Below are 22,071 nucleotides of genomic sequence, written 5' to 3'. Positions count from 1 at the left end.
GCTGAATCTTAGACTCGAACCGCAGCAGACAGAGGTGAGATGGCAGTGATCCATAACGAAGAGCGCTTTAGACCACTCGGCCACTCGGGGCCCCGATTTATAAGTGAAAAAAAAGTTATATATATATATATATATATATATATATATATATATATATATATTGTACTTTTGTAGCTAATTTTACAACATGTGACAATTTGAAATTAATATTATCATCAATCAAATTAATGCCATAGAAAGTGGACCTATAAAATATTTTTTTTTAAAGTTGAGGTAAATCTAACCAAAATGGAAAACTTGCCATAAGGTAATAAATATGGTGCAGGATATAAGCTAATTTAATCACCATTGCTAAAGTTCTTGTAGTAATTATTATTATTATTATTATTATTAACCTAAGTACATGTATATAAATGCCTAATACATGTCTGATTGAGAAGTTTGTTTTACTAAGAGCTACATTAGTCTTACAGAAACATGGAAATGCCCAGATGTACATTCATTTAACATGTCTGTATTATTGGTTGAAATGTATGCTTTTAAAAAATAAAAAATTTCAAAGATTTGTTCCTTCATCATGGTAGCCCATTTCTAAATTTTGAGATTGTCATTAGTCAACTTTGGTTGATATTCTCTTTCACCAAAAATGTGTTACTAGTACGCTTTTAATTTATTTTGCAGGGTTTTGGTGATATTACTGGAGGCTGCTTGTGTCGAGTGAATGGGCAAAAATGTCATCCAGATTGCAACAATTGTCACTGATCAACAACATGCCTATGATGGTTGTTTGGGTATTTATGAAGCGAACGTGTTACTCCAGCAGTTGCAGTACAGCATGGAAAGCCTTCTTGTGTCAGATGCAAAGACTGAAGGGTCACTCCGTCTGCAGCAGTTATCATTATCAGTAACATATTGTTAGATTTGTAGGTAATATTTTTTCAATTAGTGGAATATGTATTCCATATAACTGTGAGGGCAAGACTGATCACATCAAGGGAAAGAATGGATATATCTATTTGTGCCTGTTAATTAACATAATGGTAATTATATTTGAAAAGCATTTCCAAGAACAAGGATAGAAATGTCATTTAATTGTTTGTTAATAAATTTATAATGTTCTAATGATGACCACTTACAGGATGATTGAGCAGAATGTAACCTCTATTATTACATACATGTGTTGAGAAACAACTTGACTACAAATACCTAGGCATACATCATTATTATAGAGACCTTCATTATTAGCAGTGGAGAGGTTGGTCAAAATGTTCTAGAACACATACAACATTTTCTAAACAAAGCAACCCAGTATAATAAAATCTGGCCAGTCTGTAATTGAAAATATCCCAGTTTAGGATGTGATATCTTTAAATTGACATCACAGGTTTAGTGACATCATTATATAAACATGGTTGTAAAATGGCTCATGTGTCCATTTTTGGACACAGATTGAGTGATTATACAATTTTATGCAAAAGTAAGAAAATCTGTTACATGGTTCATTTCTGACTTGGAAGCAGGTTATGAACCCAAAGCACTTGCTAAGTCTGGAATCAGTCGATGGCTAAATGTTTTCGTGATGGAATGAAGACTCAAAAGATCAGATAAGAAATAGAAAGGCCAAGGACATCTCTTTCAAAAGAAGTAGTTGATTCTGTGGAAACATATGAAGGAAGACTGATATGTTACTGTCTGAGAGGTAGCAGAAATACCAGTATTTGATACAGAAGTGCAGAGGAAATTCTGGTCAAGAAATTAGGAATGCATGGGGTTTGTGCTCGTTCAGGGTGCATCAATAGAGGAGAGAATCTGTAGTTGAGTATAGGAGAGGCTGGTTGTTCCCACTTCAGTGCAGCACATTACTAAACTAGTGACTAATCATCAAGCTTCAGGTGCTCTGTTAATGACAGATTTGGTTTCACCAACCTGCAGACTGTTATGATTGGATCCTTATAAAGGACATGGCCTCAGAGGGTAATGATAAGGTCTGTATCGATTAGGGATTATTGTTAGCTCCGATATATCACCCTGTGTAGCTCTGGTATGAAAAATGACATTAATTAGAACATGTCTATGTCCCCTTGTTTGGCTTTGTAGCAACAAGGGTGCAACAGTCCTCTGATGTATGTAATCCTGCATATATTGTGGTCATTAAACCCAAATACTAAATCATGTTGTCTCACGGCCCTGCTACCAAACCATGTTCACTTACAAACCAGATTTCATTCAGCCTTTTGGCATACAAATTCATCCTCAGAAAAAAAAAAAAATCCATCTTGCAATGCTGCAAAATTCTGTTTCCCAATCTCTGCGGTCATTGACTTTAGTTATCAAACACCCCCATCCCATAATATTTTATCTTTGTTAGTTCAAAATGTCCTCAGCCAGTCCTGTCATCTTTCAGAATAAATTGAAAAAAGAGCCACTTATCTCAGCCATGTGTCCCTGTATACAGATGGTTCAAAAGATAAGACAAGATTGTGCTGCTATTGCAACACCCCATGGCACTATCTTGATCTGGCTACCAGATGAAGCCTGCATTTTTAAAACATAATTTGCAGCCATACTCAAATCTCTGAACTACATGTTCATTGAAACATCTACAAATCTGATTTCTACTTTAAAGTTTTACTAAACCTTAAATTTTTTACTCTCTGGTAACATCCCAAATATTACAGAAATATCGATTTGCTCATACAATCAGGAAAAAAGTATTCTGTACTGTTGGCTACCTAGTCACATTGGTAATTATGCTAATGAAAGGACAGATAAGCAGCAAAAGCTGCTGTGGAGTCACATAATTCTGAATGGAAGACTCCATATACATGGTACTGACTTCAAATATTTTATATCAATCAGCATGTTCTTTAAACTTAGCAAAGTATGGAATAAAAACAAATGTCAGATATCAAACCCTCATCGGAGAAAGGCATCCCTTATATAAAGCAAATAAAAGAGATGAGGTGGTATCTGACTCCTGCATGTATCCTAAAGGATGAACCTCGACCAAAATGCATACCCCAGTGTTTGAAAGAGGAAACATATTGTTTTTAAGTGTATTTACTTCACCCAGTGGAACAGAAATTTAGAACTCATTTGGCCAAAGGCTAAGTGTGCTTATTGTATGGAATCATTCATCTGTGATGCATTGTGTTCATCCATCCGTCAATACTTGTTTGTGAACACTCTTTAGGCTTCATCCATCCATCCATACTTGTTTGTGAACACTCAAAAGGCTTCATCCATCCATCAGTACTTGTTTGTGAACACTCTTTAGGCTTCGTCCATCCATCAATACTTCTTTGTGAACATTCTAGAGGCTTCATCCATCCATCAATACTTGCTTGTGAACACTCTAGAGGCTTCATCCATCAATCAGTACTTGCTTGTGAACACTAGAGGCTTCATCCATCCATCAATACTTGTTTGTGAACACTGTAGAGGCTTCATCCATCCATCAGTACTTGCTTGTGAACACTCTAGAGGCTTCATCCATCCATCAATACTTGTTTGTGAACACTCTAGAGGCTTCATCCATCCATCAATACTTGTTTGTGAACACTGTAGAGGCTTCATCCATCCATCAGTACTTGCTTGTGAACACTCTAGAGGCTTCATCCATCCATCAATACTTGTTTGTGAACACTCTAGAGGCTTCATCCATCCATCAATACTTGTTTGTGAACACTCTAGAGGCTTCATCCATCCATCAGTACTTGCTTGTGAACACTCTAGAGGCTTCATCCATCCTTCAATACTTGCTTGTGAACACTAGAGGCTTCATCCATCCATCAATACTTGTTTGTGAACACTCTAGAGGCTTCATCCATCCATCAATACTTGTATGTAAACATTCTAGAGGCTTCATCCATCCATCAGTTTTTGTTTGTGCACACTCTTGAGGCTTCATCCATCCATCAGTACTTGCTTGTGAACACTCTAGAGGCTATTTTTTATCAGATTTTGATCAGATTTGATATGTAAGCTTATATCAACATTATCTTGGACGAGATCAGCTGTTAGCAACATCAAGAGGTGATCTTGAACATGATTGGCTGAGCCTGTGAACACTGTTGAAACACTGATCAAATTATGTATTTAAGCTTATATAATCATGATCTTGGATGAGTTTGACTTGGACATTTCACACAAATTACTGCAGTGACATTTCATCCGATTGGCTGAGCTTATGAACACTGAAGGTGCCACATCACTGCTCAGATTTAGATCAGACCATCATATGTAGGTTTACGAAGTCTGATCAATTTGATTACGAGCAAGATCCATTAATGAGAATCTAGGCTATCACATTGTGGGAATTGAACCCCACAGCCTTCTGGTTACTAGTCCAATGCCTTAACCACTGAACCACATCAGCTCCCTTGGGTGGGGATCAGATCTCAATGGTTTCCTAGTTTATACTCCAGTGTCAATGTCCCAAGGCAGTAAGAATTGACCCAGGAATCCATGCTAATTGAACAGATTAACTACCCTTGAAAAACCAAGAAAGTGTATATGCATGAAAGTTGCGGCTTTCAACAGATTCCAAGTAATGAATTGGGGCATAATCCCCAGAAAGAGAGAAAGATCCAGGGGGGCAATGCAGGTTGTATGCCAAGAAAGTGATCATCAACACACACACACACACACATATATATATTGCAATTAGTAATCCATTCATACATACACACATACATACTGTAACTAGTAATTATTCTTTCATCATTGCCTGACTATATACATGTATGTGCTTTACAGCAAATGTTAAGTAGCGTAGCTTTGTGATCTGCAGACTTACGGTACCATACTTAAGAATTAATTTACTGTAGATAATATTTAAGCATCATTACAGTTTCACCATTGGAATACATCCAGCAGATTTAGAACGAAACGATTACAAATTCATGATATTTGTAAATACATACCATGATGCATCATTCTTTTCTTATGTGAATTAATTTTGTAAATTTCATAAATATTAAGTTTCTTAGCTAAATGTATGCAAATTATATTGATTTTGCAATTTTCAGTATTTATTATAACACTGTTATCACTGATTTCTGTAACTGATTTTCTAACAAGCATAGTAGGCTAATGCGAATTGGCTGGTTTGCAGTAATTAGTAAATTTAACATTGTATATGATGTTATTTATTTAGTAAATCATTACCATTACTGCAATGCTAGGACCTATCTTATTTCAACTAATGACTTGCAACTGTATAGAGAAGATGCTGAAATTGATAAATAACATAATTGATATGATAATGTAACATTCCACACACTGGGTCAAAATTTAAATAAATGTAAGAACAGTGTATATATATATTTATACTTGCTTAGAAGTTGAGTCAAACTGTAAACAAGACAGATCCTGATCTGTCATAGCATAATGCACCTGCAGATGACGGTCTTCTTTGTTTGTTCTACTGATTACTCCTAATGAACTGCATGGTCCCAGATCTGCCGGCACATTACATGATACAAATTTCTTCAATCTGTGGCTGAACTGATACTAATAAGCCAATACAAACATAGTTAAGTGCTTAAAAGAAAGTATTAATAATTATCTATACTGATACAAAATGTAAGTCCTTAAAAGAAAGTATTAATAATTATCTATACTGATGAGTCAACACTCAAACAGAGCTATGCTTTGGCTTTTCACATTTTGCATTGGTAGTTCCAAGAAAACATTATTACTGGCAAAATTGTTTTGATCAAGATAACAAGGATAGAAAGATACAATGCATATCCATCAAACAAACATCATAATATATACTCCCTAATAAGTTGAGTCCAACTGCAAACAACATAGATTTTGATGTATTATAGCATAAAGCATCTGCAGATCAGGGTCTATATTTTTTTTCTACTGAATACTCCTAACAAACTGCACAGATCCAGATCTGCCAGCACATTATACAGTGGCAGATTTGGGTCTGTGCAGTTTGCAGCTGGATTCATAGGTAAGCATGATTTAAACATTCCAGTAAATGGTATCAAGACAGTGGAATGTATATAAATACCAAAAGGGCATATTGAATTGCAGAAACATGAAACAGATTATCCATGCAAAACTCCATTTGATTGTCTGTAAATGATGCATATGTATCTAAATTAAATTAAATATGTTGATGATAAATAAACATGGAATCATCACATACATCAGCTCTGTAACATTGTAGCTTCCAGACTAACACTATTGCAAAGAAATATCTATCAATGCATGCAAAAGAAAATTTCTATTTAATTTTCATATTTCCTGTTATAGACAAATGTTGCACAATATAAATTCATGCACACAAACTTGTACTTATTGTGTATTAAAACTTCAAAAGCATGCAGCTAGAATTATATTAGATGTCAGTCCTTTGTCCATCTACTGACATGTTTAAGTCATTAGGTCTTCAAACTCACTCCCTTTTGATCAAAGCATCTCGTATCATATATGTAATTTGGTCTATAAAACGCTCCATAATTTAACACCTCTTTACCCATATGATATGTTTCTACAGTCACTGATGTATTTTGATAGGAAAAGTCCTTCTTAATTTCACACCTCTTAAATTACCTGAATGAAATGCTTGTTAATGCCAGTGATACTATGTTGGTATACTCTGGTCTTTAAGATCATTGTGATACTATGTTTCACAACTACCAAGAGCAAGAAATATAAAAAGACACACACACACACACACACACACACACACACACACACACACATATATATATATATATATGATCTACTTGATGGAATCAGCTATCACTTAACTGAAACAGGCTGACAGTCTTGTTGGTCAGATCTGGATGTTTCAGCTACATCTAGTATTCACTTACCCTCCCAGTCATTTTTGTACCTCCATACCGATCTTAAAAATGAAGTCATCAAAGATATGCATAATGCACAAAGCTTAGACATTTAATTCATTAATTTATAATTTCTAAATTGATTATCACCAGATGTCTCCTAACATTATCATCTTTATGGTGTTTCAAACCAAATGTAACATGTCATTACAAACAACCAGAGAGACTGCTCACTGTCCTTTTCTGGTTTCTGGGATAGTCCATTTTCATGAAACTCTTGTCTGCATCCAATATTTGCAGTGTCTTGTTTTAATAAATCTAAACTGATTTGAGAAAATAAAAAGGTGCAACCTGTACATGCATGTGCTCTAAGGGATGTAACTCTCAAAATAATGGAAATGTGAAGATATATTGAGAGCTTATCAAAGACAGCAAACAACATGACAGTTGTTTCTGACAAATAATATTCTTGCCCATGCAAATATCCATGATAGTAAAGAAACTCTGGTTTGATTTGAGACATGACAGAAGATGTTATGTACCCCATGATGACAGGTTAGAAATCATAACTGACGAATGAAATTACTAAGTTTAGTCAGTTATTTATTTCCTTGTTGGTTTTTGGTTTTACAATTGTATGGGGATGCAGACAAACAGTAAGGTAAGTGAATACTATAAATATATATATATCTCACCAGATATTCAAACAATCTTTTCTTTGTACTTTTGCATCAGGATAAATAAGCTGCAGACATATATTAACCTGTCATTAATATTTTCATTCTTTCTTTCACCTGTAAATATTATATACATGTATTGAATGATGTATGATGCTAAAGGCCTCATGCAAGATTAGCTAAAAATTTGGTTAAATGCATTATGCCCTCAGAAAATAAGGTATTATTATTATTATTATTGTTGTTAAATTGTGGTGATTTTTAGGTATATGACATATTTGTCCATCAGAAAATAAACTTTTGAGATGGAAAATCTTTCATAACGACATTACTTATCAAACACTTAACATATCTTACTAAAATCTATGAACTGTGGCTTTTTAAATTTTTCATGATTTTAGTACTTGTAGAAGATGGATGTAAGGTAATTATTGCACAGAATACTTTCATAAATTTTGGAAGCTTTCTTTGGATGTTGCAAGAAAAAGTTGATGAACCAATGTGTATTATAAATCCACAAAATACACTTCTTATTGATGTATCTTTGTGAATTTCTTAGTTATTTTCCAGCCTTCCAAAAAAAGGTGTTCTTAGGGCCTCTTGGTTCAAATTTAATTTTTCACTTTCAGGGGGCCCTAAATATCATTTTATTATTTACTATGAACTTGTTTATTGCACCACTGGAAGTATGAATAGTTACATACACGATGCAACAATACTAAATTGTTGCACAGGTGTAAAACAAATGAAATCTTTCTTTTCCTTTTTAGTGTCTTTTTAAGCCAGTCTTTTTATTTTGGGATCATTAACAATGCAATTCTTCCGTTTTACCTTGTCATTCTTTTCACTTGATCAGGAAAACTATCACTTTTGATTACTGGCTTCAGATGCTAAGGCAATGTTACCACTGTTATCATCATTAATCAAATTTGTTGTTTTCTACAGCTTCTCAATAAGTTGTACATGGATTTACTTTGGATCATTAGTAATTATCACTTTTGACGACTTAAATACTCAGGTTGAAATAGTAAGATATATTTTTTCAATTGGTTATGGTTTACAGACTTGGAGTTGGATCAAAGCATGAGATCATCTTGATTAATAAAAAGCTTCCTGCATAGCCCAAGTGATAAAGTCAAGCATCTTTACGCTTAATTGACTTTCCAAACAGTAAGGACACAAAGCACAAGGGTGTAGCTTACAGAAAACACTTCTGTGTTATAAGTGTTGAACTAATTTTAAGTTTACTCCATTGTCAATGACAATCAGCAAGTTTTAAAGCAGTCTGTGAATCTGGATCAGTCTTGAACTTACATATACAATTAAGGAATCAAAGAGCAATTTGTATTTCCAGTGTATATTATCAGCAGTTCTGAATCAGTTTTTGTCTTGGGTCAGTACTGTTGAAGCTGTGTCAGTTGCCCATTTTTACCTGAAAGACCCTGAACACTGCCATGCCCACTGAGTGTCATGAATGTTTACTTTTTAAATTTAAACATTAGTTTATGTTTGTTTTCCTTATTGTTTAACTCAGTAAGGATGACCAATCAGATGCATTCACTGGTGGTTCAATGAATTTTAATCCATTGATTACAGTGGACAATAAGGATGACCAATCAGATGCATTGACTGGTGGTTCAATGAATTTTGATCCATTGATTACAGTGGACAATAAGGATGACCAATCAGATGCATTGACTGGTGGTTCAATGAATTTTAATCCTTTGATTACAGTGGACAACCTTGATGCATATTATCATTTTTAAACAAGAGACATAGTTGGTCATCACTGACCTACTTATATATAGTATAGACATTCATAGCAACTTTCATACTGTATTATTTTCATGCATGAATGATTTTGAATGTGTGTGAATTTTAAAGCTGAAAGCCAACATGCTTTCTTTCCAGATCATTGTTCTAGTTTTTATCAAGTCTTCAGTTTTAATAGCAGTAAAAATGTTATTTTTAAAAACAAAATCTAAGTTAGATTAGTGTTTGGAAATGGTTGAAATGAAGGATCAGTGATTGTTTCATTATAACTGATCAATCATTAGTTTTAATTGTATGGAGATATTTTTATGTCATGAATTTGGTAATGGTCAAGTTGTATCAGATGAAGTTGAATACTTTACCAGCATGTTTGTCTACTGTGTTGTTGGCACCTGGGTTGTACTAAACTCAGAAAATTTATATTAACTGGAAGCTGTTACACATACTTAAAATATCTTTTTTCCTGGTAGATTTCTTCAGAAAAGTCACACAGTTTGAAAACAAAGAAGAAAAATTATAATTGTTTATATTCAATTAAGGAAAACCATACTCAGGTGCTTTGGATTTTCCAACCACTCTTTGAACATTTTGAATAATTCTAGCTAGAATATCATCACTGAGAATGGCAGTAAAGTTTTTTTTCTTGCAGAATGAAACAATTGTTATAAAGTCTTAACAAAAACTTTGCTAGCTACAAAATACTTCTGAAATGTTAACAAAATTGTGTCAGATTTTCATGATCTTGAAGAAATGTTATCAAACTGATGTTAAATATTTATGATACTTAAAATATTAACAGAATGATGTTAACTATGTAGATGAAATGATAAAATGTCATATCTAGATGAAATGATAACAAAATGATGTAAGATATCAAGATGAAATGATAACAAAATGATGTCAAATATCTAGATGAAATGATAAAATGATTTCAGATATCAAGATGAAATGATAACAAAATGATGTTAAATATTCATGATACATAAAATATTAACAAAATTATGTCAAATATCTCGATGAAATCATAAAATGGTGTCAGATATCAAGATGAAATGATAACAAAATGATGTCAAATATCAAGATGAAATGATAACAAAATGATGTCAGATATCAAGATGAAATGATAACAAAATGATGTTAGATATCTAGATGAAATGATAACAAAATGATGTCAGATATCAAGATGAAATGATAACAAAATTATGTCAAATATCTAGAGAAAATGATAACAGAATGGTGTTCGATATCTAGATGAAATGATAAAATAATGTCAAATATTTATGATACTAAAATATTAACAAAATTAAGTCAAATATCTAGATGAAATGAGAAAAAAATGATGTCAGGCATACAGATGAACTGATAACAGATTGATGTTAGATATCAAGAAGAAATGATAACAAAATGATGTCAGATATCTAGATGAAATGATAACAAAGTAATGTCAAATATTTATGATACATAAAATATTTAAAAAAATTATGTCAAATATCTAGATAAAATGATAAAATGGTGTCAGATATCAAGATGAAATGATAACAAAATGATGTCAAATATCAAGATGAAATGATAACAAAGTAATGTCAAATATTTATGATAGATAAAATATTAACAAAATGATGTCGAATATGTAGATGAGGTGATAACAAAATGGTGTCAGATATCTAGATGAAACAATAACAAAATGATGTCAAATATTTATGACACATAAAATATTAACAAAATGGTGTCAAATATCTAGATGAAATGATAAAATGGTGTCAGACATCAAGATGAAATATTAACAAAATGATGTCAGATATCAAGATGAAATGATAATAAAATTATGTCAGATATCAAGATGAAATGATAACAAAATGATATTAAATATTCATGATACATAAAATATTAACAAAATTATGTATAATATCTAGTTGAAATGAGAAAAAATGATGTCAGGCATACAGATGAAATGATAACAAATTGATGTTAGATATCAAGAAGAAATGATAACAAAATGATGTCAGATATCAAGAAGAAATGATAACAAAATGATGTCAGATATCAAGAAGAAATGATAACAAAATGATGTCACATATCTAGATGAAATGATAACAAAATGATGTAGGATATCAAGATGAAATGATAACAAAGTTATGTCAAATATCTAGAGGAAATGATAACAAAATGATGTCAGATATCTAGATATAATGATAACAAAATGATGTCAGATATCTAGATATAATGATAACAAAGTAATGTCAAATATTTATGATAGATAAAATATTAACAAAATGGTGTCAAATATCTAGATGAAATGATAACAAAATGGTGTCAGATATCTAGATGAAATGATAACAAAGTAATGTCAAATATTTATGATAGATAAAATATTAACAAAATGGTGTCAAATATCTAGATGAAATGATAACAAAATGGTGTCAGATATCTAGATGAAATGATAACAAAGTAATGTCAAATATTTATGATAGATGAAATATTAACAAAATGGTGTCAAATATCTAGATGAAATGATAACAAAATGGTGTCAGATATCTAGATGAAATGTTAACAAAATGGTGTCAGATATCTAGATGAAATGATAACAAAATGGTATCAGATATCAAGATGAAATGATAACAAAATGATATCAGATATCAAGATGAAATGATAACAAAATGAAGATGAAATGATAACAATGGTGTCAGATATCTAGAAGAAATGATAACAAAATGATATCAGATATCTAGATGAAATATTAACAAAATGATGTCAGATATCTAGATGAAATATTAGCAAAATGATGTCAAATATTCATAGTTGAATGTTACCAAAATGATGTCAAATATTCATAGTTTAAATGTTAAGAATGACATATAATGTTCATTATGTAGATGAATGTTAAGAAAATGTTATAAACCAGAGGTTCTCAAACTGTGATACGTGGACCACTGCTGGTCTGTGAGTTCCATTCAGGTGGTCCATGGAATGGTAGCTGAACAATTGAAAACCTGAAATTTGCTATTAAAAAATGGGATCATCCATCACATTAGAAAGGAAAAACTAAATGTATCAAAATGTGAATTGTAGAACAAAACATGCAACTTATCATTAATTTTTTTTATATTGCACTTTTATGCAAAATGCTTTACAATAGTTAACTAATGACATACAGTCAGTCAACATTAGGCAAGATCATTAAGTGGTCTGCCAAGACCTTCAGCAATCATTAAGTGGCCTTACAAGAACTATAGCTTTATTAAAGTGGCCAGCGAAAAAAGGTTTGAGAACCACTGGTATAACTATTCTTGCTGTAGATGTAATTTTAACAAAATGGCATAAAATATTCATGACATGGATGTATTGATTTATGCCTGTCCATCAAACGTTTCTTTGTTTTTATCAGTACAAGTCACCTGTATCCATAGATTCACATTTTGCAAGGTCATTGAGCTCAGTTTAATAGACACTTATATCAATGAAAAATCCAGCTTCTGATACAGCCCCAGAACTTACAAAGATTTTTTTGTGTGAAACATGGTCTTATAAAATCAATTTACAGTTTGTGTAAATATACTGCAGCAGTTGTTGTTTTGGGTTTAATGCCGTTTCTCAGTGCAAGATGGGCTATACATACATGGCAGCCAGTTGAAAAACCCTGGTAAGGACAAACTACTGGCAGCTTTCTCACATACCCACATTGTTGTTTTCTTTTTAAAATTTGTTTTTCTTTCCTTAATAATAGAAGAATAAATGCTAAGAGCAGTAACAATTCTTAAGAGCAATTGTAAATGTAATTTCGATATTTTCAGAAGGAGCAATAATATACAAGTCTAAAGTGAATTGGGTGTAATTGTTGTTGTTGTTATGGGTTTAATGCCATTTTTCAGCACAAGATAGGCTATACATGGGATCCAGTATATTTGGTGGAGGAAGAACCTAAGCAAACCCTGGCAAGAACCACCAAGGAAGCTACTGGCATGCTTTTTCACATATCCACTTTGACAGTGCCTGAGACCCATGTGGACAGACATTAGATGTCAGTGATCTCTATCACCTGGGGCCCTGAATTGGATGTTATAATCATTACAGGTCTTAATGTGAATTGGATGACATAATTAGTTTAGGTCTTACTGTTAATTAGATGTTATAATCATTACAGATTTTAATGTTAATTGGATGTCATAATTATTACAGGTCTTAATGTTAATTGGATGTCATAATTATTACAGATCTTAATGTTAATTGGATGTCATAATTATTACAGGTCTTATTGTTAATTGGATGTCATAATTATTACAGGTCTTAATGTTAATTGGATGTCATATTTAGTACAGGTCTTAATGTTAATTGGATGTCATAATCATTACAGGTCTTAATGTGAATTGGATGTCATACTTATTACAGGTCTTAATGTTAATTGGATGTCATAATTAGTACAGGTCTTACTGTTAATTGGATGTCATAATCATTACAGGTCTTAATGTTAATTGGATGTCATAATCATTACAGGTCTTAATGTTAATTGGATGTCATAATTAGTACAGGTCTTACTGTTAATTGGATGTCATAATCATTACAGGTCTTAATGTTAATTGGATGTCATAATCATTACAGGTCTTAATGTTAATTGGATGACATAAACATTACAAGTCTTAATGTTAATTGGATTTCATAATTATTACAGGTCTTAATGTGAATTAGATGTGATAATCATTACAGATCTTAATGTTAATTGGATGTTATAATCATTACAGGTCTTAATGTTAATTGGATGTTATAATCCGGTCTTAATGTGAATTGGATCTCATAATTATTACAGGTCTTAATGTTAATTGGATGTCATAATTATTACAGGTCTTAATGTGAATTGGATGTTATAATCATTACAGGTCTTAATGTTAATTGGATGTTATAATCATTACAGGTCTTAATGTTAATTGGCTGTCATAATCATTACAGGTCTTAATGCTAATTGGATATCATACTCATTACAGGTCTTAATGCTAATTGGATGTTATAATCATTACAGGTGTTAAAGTGAAATCAATGTCATGTGTTAATCGAGAGAAGTGAAATGGATGTTATAATCATTAAAAGTCTTAAAGTGAAATAGATGTCATATTCATTAGAAGTGAATTAAATGTCATAATCGTTACAAGTCTTAAAGTGAATTACACATCATAATCATTACAAGTCTTAAGGTGAACTGGATGTCATAATCATTACAAGTATTTACCAAAGGCATATTTCTTTAATAATTGATAGTAACTGTCGGCAACATTTTTTAAGTTTATTTTGCATTTTTTCATTGATAATATATTTTCAATCCAAAATACAGTGGAATCAGTCTTGAAAGATCACCCATTCTACCAAAATATTATGGTCTCTCAAGACAGTTGGACTCTCATAGCTTCAAGACAGGTTTTACTGTATACTGTATGATCAATACCAGTGGTATCACTAGGATTGGTGTCACCCAGTGCGGTAACTCATGGTGTCACCACATTGAGCTCCTTCCTGCTCAAATATTAATTTTTTTTAATAGACAGTCATGTGCTGTAACTCATGGTGTCACCCCCATGGACCTCTTTCCTGCACAAAAATTAAAACATTTTATAGACAGTCATTTTGGTGTCACCCCCTCTGATGGTGTCACCCGGTGTGTACGGTCCGCACCCGGTAGTGATGCCACTGATCAACAATGAATTGCACAATAATATATGACACAAGTATGTTTATATTCATTTCTTCTGTCTTCAACAGATACTCATTTTTATGTCATTACTCTGTAATCATGTATCATTTGATCTGTCAACCTCTATTCAAACAGAACTCCTTCAAATTCAAAAGATGTTGGTATTCAGATTTTCCTGTATAGCTGTGGAGATACGTGTACTAATGATCTATGAATGAGCTCATTTTAAAATACTTTTATCTGTTTTTTTAAATGACAGAGCATCAGTGTTATGTATGTAAATTATTTTAGAGTGAAGTTTTAGAATGGGGTAAATGTGCTGTCAAAAGTGTTCCTTTTTCACAAGTGTTCCTTTTTCAAAAGTGTTTCTCTTAAGAGATCAATTGATTTGCCTCACGTAGACTAATGTCATATATGAAATGTTGTTATATTTACTAAACTGTTAACAAATAACTGAATAAATGTTTTAATTCTGTAGCCATTTAAAATGTCTTCCGTTTAAACAGGGTAATTGGCTGTAAATATCCAACATTTTCTATGGTACTAATGAGTGATTTTATATGAACTTTTTTTGCTTTAAGAACGTGAAAAAAGCATGTTTAATGAAGGTTTTTTGTGCTTATTAAGATTTGAAATGTACAAAATAAATAGAAGACTCAGCCACAAGACTGAACTCCTCATCTGTCACATTTCTTTAATCAATTTGAGTACATCCATGTGTTATCACTGATGACTAATGTTGTACATTAATGAATTTGTAAAATAATCAATTAAGTATTTGATTACTTGAAATACAAAATTACAATTGGACTACAATCCTGCAACAACAAAAAAAAACAGTAATCAGTAATTGTAATTAATTACAAATTCTGGAACTAAAATGGAAAATTATAGTACTTTTAAATTACAATTAGACAAAACAAGAAGTGAAAGAAAGAACTGCTAACAAATTTTGTGAAATTAGTTCTACAATATCGTGTTCAGTGAGTAATGATGAACTCAGTACTAAACAAAGAACAGTGTTCTGTGCAAAACGGGAACAAATGAAACTGTGAGTTGTGACAGACTGAACAGAAGTAATGTAATTAGATTCTAATTACCCAGATAAAAAATTAATTGTAATTTATTACTTCTGTGTGACAGAGTAGTTGTAATTGTAATCAGTTACATAGTACCTTGTATAAAGAACTTCAGTGGTTTTCAAGGCATTAGCACAGTTACTTAGTACCTTGTATAAAGAACTAAAGTGTTTACCAAAGTCATAATACAATTACTTAATACCTTGTTTTGAAGAACTTCAGCGTTGTTCAAAGTCATTATCACGATTACATATTACCTTGTTTTGAAAAACTTCAGTGTTTTTGAAGGTCACAACACAATTACTTAGTACCTTGTATAAAGAACTTCAGTGTTTTTCAAAGTCATAACACAGTTACCTAGTACCCTGAATAAAGAACTTCATTGTTTATCAAAGTCATAACACAATTACTTAGTACCTTGTTTGAAGAACTTTTGTGTTTATCAAGGTCATAACACAATTACTTAGTACCTTGTATGAAGAACTTAATGTTTATCAAAGTCATAACACAATTACTTAATACCTTGTTTTGAAGAACTTAAGTGTTTTTCAAAGTCATTATCATGATTACTTATTACCTTGTTTTGAAAAACTTCAGTGTTTTTCAAGGTCACAACACAATTACTTAGTACCTTGTATAAAGAACTTCAGTGTTTTTCAAAGTCATAACACAGTTACTTAGTACCTTGAATAAAGAATTTCAGTGATTTTCCAAGTCATAACACAATTACTTAGTACCTTATATGAAGAACTTCAATGTTTTTCAAGTTCATAACATTATTGCTTAGTACCTTGAATGAAGAACTTCACTGTTTATCAAGGTCATAATGCAATTAATTATTACCTTGTATAAAGAATTTCAGTGATTTTCAAAGTCATAACACAATTACTTGGTACATTGTTTTGAAGAACTTTGGTGTTTTTCAAGGTCATAACACAATTACTTAGTACCTTGTATGAAGAACTTCACTGTTTATCAAGTTCATAACACAATTACTTAGTACCTTGTATAAAGAATTTTAGTGATTTTCAAAGTCAGAACACAATTTATTAGTACCTTGTATGAAGAATTTCAGTGTTTATCATGCCTTAACATGAGGCTTCTATTAACAAACATCATGACATTTTTTAAGCCTTCTACTTCTGCTGGAAATCTAGAATTCTACCAATAAATATCAAAGGGACTATGTCCAAGTAATAAGCCCATTGCCCCAGTGTTCTGAAATGCATTCATCTCTGCCACCAGAGCCAATTAATTATATCTTTTAACTGTTTTACAATACCTAATAAAGACAAATGCTGAAATGCTTAGTCACCACTGCCATGTCATCTTTGTGCAACACTTTAAAGAAGCACTTCTGCATACATTTTCAGAATATTTACTTTGCTTTTATTTTTGGGGGGTTAGTTTTAAAATATCGATATTGAAATTAAGTTTGATCTAAAAAGGCTGAAAATCACATTTAAAGTGGGTCAAACACTGACGTATGTAGGGCTTTCCTTGTCCAAAAGTAGAGCTCTTCGCATAACAAATCAAAATAGTAATCTAAGGTGCAAACAGCATAAGTGTTTATGCTCCCACATTGATTTATGTGATAACAGAATACTATCTACTGCTGTCACCCATGGAATAAAAGAGTTTTAATTCACAGTAATTTATCCTCCTTTAAGTTGCATGGAAAGATGGACCCAGATACAGAGATCAACAAAGTAAATTCTATATACCACCAGCTTATTGATATGAAACTATAAAAGGAACAGGTCACAACTCTTATTACTTTTCAGTAATTTTATTGGGGTTACTTAAAGAATCAAGTATGGCATACTAGGTGTTTTATTGATAAAATTTTTTTAAAAAATTAAAAAATAGTTATCACTGGTTTCAGAGATTTTTCTCCTTGTTGCATTCAACTCATGGTCTGCCATATTAATTTTCAGAAGAGAGGTGAAAAATTCCAGCCCTTTAATCGCTTGAAAAAAATCTGTGATTGGTGGACAAAAAAACTTAATTTCATTATAGAAAAATTTCTGGTTTGAAAGAAAATCCATGGTTCCCACCTCCACTCTGCCAAAATAAATGGTTGTTCCCTTAGCAAATAGTTTCTAGTTCTCAACCGATAGAGATATTGCAGAAAATGTAAACCTTTTGTAAAGTTGCCATCACTGCATAAGTTCATGCAGTACAGATGATAAATGAATAATTAAGATAGTGTATGTGTCATGTCTCGCTTTCTTTAAAGCTCCTAGCAGATGGAACACTCCTCATATTCTTGGCCTATTTCACAAATATTTTTATGTGAAGAGTTCTTTGGAACCAAAATTTTGTGTCATCTTGAACTTATGAATAAAAAAAAAGCAGCATGCCCACATGGTCTTCCCATATATGCATTGTTAAGCCCATACCACTAAAGCTGCATGCACCCAAATTTGAAAATTCCACTACAAAGGTGGCTAAGGTGCACATACTCAAAGCACCCAAAATTTAACCTTGGTGTCAGATGGGTTGATGGTAGAAGTATGTTGAAAAACCCTCTCAAAGTCAACAAATTTAAATTTGAAGATGGCACCAACACGGTGATACGTGATGCAGCCTCCAGACTTAAATAACAAGAGTACCTCACAGCACAGTGTATGCCCATCATGCCCTTTTCTCTACCAACTACACCAGGGGTGGGCAAACTACGGCCCGCAGGCTGCATGTGGCCCACCAAGGGCTTTCATGCAGCCTGCCAAGGGTTTTCATGTGGCCTAGGAACAATTCATCATTCGCACTGACTCTGTTTATGTTGCTCTGTTTATCAAATAAATGTGCTTTTTTGAAGTTTAAGTTTTCAAATATTAACAACATATTAACAACTGAAAATTAATTATGATGTTATTTAGGAAAACCTTTTGTTTTTGCTATTAATTATTTTACTTATTGAACTATGCAGCCTGCCACAAGGTGTAAATTTGTGTATGTGGCACTTGCACTGGAAAGTTTGCCCACCTCTGAACTACACTGACCTCATTGCTACAAACCTGCCATTTGCATGATAAGGCGTAGAGCTTGATAAAATGTCATCAAAATATATCAAGCTGTCAAGTATCATTAAAAAATATCTTCAAAAATTTTAAAGTTATCCTCCAGAAATTGTACAAAATCAAACAATTACATTTTCCCTTGCCCTGCTACTAACATAACCTAGTGGCAAGAGGCCTGTATATTGCATGTGACACAGTCTAATGCATGGGTAGAATTTCATGAAATCTCTCCAGCTGTCCCAAAGTTATGAGCTGGACAAACCAATGTTAATTGATGGATGGATGAATATGGTGTCAACATAATTAATTTGTCTCATTTTAAGTTCGGTGTAAAAATGCATCAACAGTTAATATCATACTTTAGTATGATACCAGAAGTGTTCTTGTCTTGACCTTGAAAAATTACAAAACCTGGTATGCAACACTGTGGATCAGTATATAAATACATTATACTAAAAAAATTTAAACAGCTTGAGAGCTACAGCCTAATGCAAAAACTGAATACCGTAACATTTAAATATATCCACTGTCAGCTTATCATGGATATAAGCATATTCATCTATATAAATATGGGCTTTCTAGTTCAGGACTTGGCAAGAAATATGGACATATTGGCATGTGACCATACAGCTCTGTGGCTAAGACCATGAAAGCCACAGTAAATCAATATGTGTCATTGTTCAGTGTTGGAAAATACTACTTGTAATGGCTTAAAGTAACAGTCATGATGTCACATCCAAATTATTTTATTTTCATTACTTTTGAGCTACAGCCCAACCATGGAAAATGACAATGACCTGTAAAACTGGATCATGAAAGTGTGTTATGTGGCAGGACCATAGGTCGTGATGCATAGTTTCATCTCAATGTCCTTGACATTTGAGAGCTTGAGGCTTGACACAAAAATAGATAATGTTGATCTTTGATCAAAACATGAATGAAAATACCAGGAAAAAAAGATGAGTTTAAGTTATGAGTTAAATGTAAGTTAAATAAACTAACTTCAATGACTTTTGAGATACAGTCCTAAACAAAAAGTGAGTAATCTTCAAATGTGGCCTTGATCATGCTGATAGGTCTATACTGTTGATAACACATGATAGGTACAAGTGATACACTCAACCTATGATTTTACAAGGGGAAACATCTCATTTCATGACCTTTAACAACAGATTCCAGGTGACAGTTTGGACACAAGCAAGAATTATATTGACCTAAGACCCAGCTTTATAGATAGGACAATGAAAGTGACAAGTGACAACACTGAAGTCATGATCTACTGCTGTACCAAATTCTAAGTCTATTACTGCATTGAAAAGTTATGTACATGTAATGTCCACTTCTTACCTTCAAATCAAAACCATGAAAGAGGCAAATTTTGACACCCCTTTCAAATGTGTAAAAGTATAATAGTTTCATACTGTTAATTATATCAGATTCAGTGTTGCAAACGGCACACTTAAAGTAAATATAACCTTAGTGTGACCTTGATAAAATTTACAAAACATTATCCAGCCAGTAGGCTAGTCTCAGTAATCATTCCAAGCAGAACAATATTTGGAAAATTTGTTCAAAAGTTACACAAGCATCTAAATTACACACTGATTCCACATTTCTTCAAGAAGTATGTGGGCACTGTCTCTTGTACTGGATGATTGCTTGGGTAATCATCAAATTCAGTGTAATCCAAAGTGAGATACAGGAAAATACCTAGACTTAGACAAATTACATGCATAGTATACTGCCATGCTTCCAATATATATGGCATGGGGCATGGCTTGATCCAAGAGTACATTTTTCTAATTTTATATATATATATATATATACATATAATTATATGGTGGTACTCCTAAGTGTTTACAAGTTATGGGCCAAGGGCATGTCCCATACTCTATGGTGTAATCCAGAATATGTTTTGGATGTACATAACAATTGCATATTCCTTTGTGCCCATTAAGTGCATATATGGTTCAAGGATGGGGATCTTAACAGTTTCCATGTTATGAGCCATAATCAAGTTTCCAATCAAAGGGCACAACCCAGAGTGTTGTGCTGGATATATGTCTAATTCTGTCTCAATATGCCCTTCAAACCATTACAAAGTTACAAGCTGAGGATCTCAGTGGTTTCAAAGGGATGACCCAAGAGCAAGTCTCCTTCTACAGGGTCTGTACTGGAAATATGTATAATTTCTTCTCATGTCCTTCAACCAATGTATGGTTAAAAGGTGGGATTCTCGTCTGCTTCCAAGCTTATTGGCCTAGGGGCCAGCCCACAACCTAAGAGACATGACCCATGGTCGGTGTATTGGATATACCAATATACCTGATTCTGTGTCATGTCCTTCAAGCCTATATATTTTTAATGGGTGGAGATCTCAATAATTTCCAAGTTGTGACCAGGGAAAAGATTACCCACAAGAACCATCCCTGGGGCAAGACCAAAGAGTGTAACCCAAAAAGTTCAATGCATATATTATAGCACTGGCCTTGAAGATAACACAAACCAACTGTCATATCTGAACCTACAGGAGTTCAAATTTTTAGATTTTTTATTTAAAAATCTATATTCCCAGAAGCTGGTTCCATCCCAAGAGTCATAATTAACATTTTAAAACCATATATCTAAATGCTACCCCCAATCATATCACAGAGTTTCAAGTATGTGTCTTTAATGGTGTAGGAGATAACAATGCATTAGTAATAGAGGGAAAGACAGACAGGAAGACATAATCCCCACCTCTTTAAATGGTGTATAGGGATAAAAATCATGTTTTTTTTTTAATTATTTAAATATGACTGTCAATGATAATTATGAAAAGATTTCAAATTCAGGTATGTTCATTACTTGGAGAAAAATCTTTAGATAACAATGTACACCTGTCATTTCATGAGAAACACAAAAAAGATTTACATACCTTTGAACTTAATGATATAATTAATAACTACACAAATTAATTATATTGACAATATTTTTATTTTAATTTTCAATAATTATATTTTCACTACCTATAACTATACAAAAAAGAAATTC

The 22,071-nt window shown here is 32.5% G+C and overlaps 1 protein-coding gene across 1 annotated transcript in view; it reads left to right on the top strand.

The window, feature by feature from the left end:
• Nucleotides 1-15,413, top strand: part of LOC149787320 (ranBP-type and C3HC4-type zinc finger-containing protein 1-like) — a 99,651-nt gene extending 84,238 nt beyond the window's left edge. The window contains exon 13 of the mRNA XM_089977855.1: nucleotides 682-15,413. Within this exon, the coding sequence (XP_089833981.1) occupies nucleotides 682-762 (81 nt within the window). The 3' untranslated portion in view covers nucleotides 763-15,413. The remainder of the gene's footprint in view (nucleotides 1-681) is intronic.
• The last annotated feature ends 6,658 nt before the right edge of the window (nucleotides 15,414-22,071 follow it).

This window comes from Sinohyriopsis cumingii, chromosome 12 (genome assembly GCF_028554795.1).
Source record: "Sinohyriopsis cumingii isolate HCF-2022 chromosome 12, ASM2855479v2, whole genome shotgun sequence".
Taxonomy (NCBI): Eukaryota; Metazoa; Mollusca; class Bivalvia; order Unionida; family Unionidae; genus Sinohyriopsis; species Sinohyriopsis cumingii.
The sequence above is the reverse complement of the archived record's forward strand: the minus strand, read 5'-3'. Positions and strand labels throughout refer to the sequence as shown.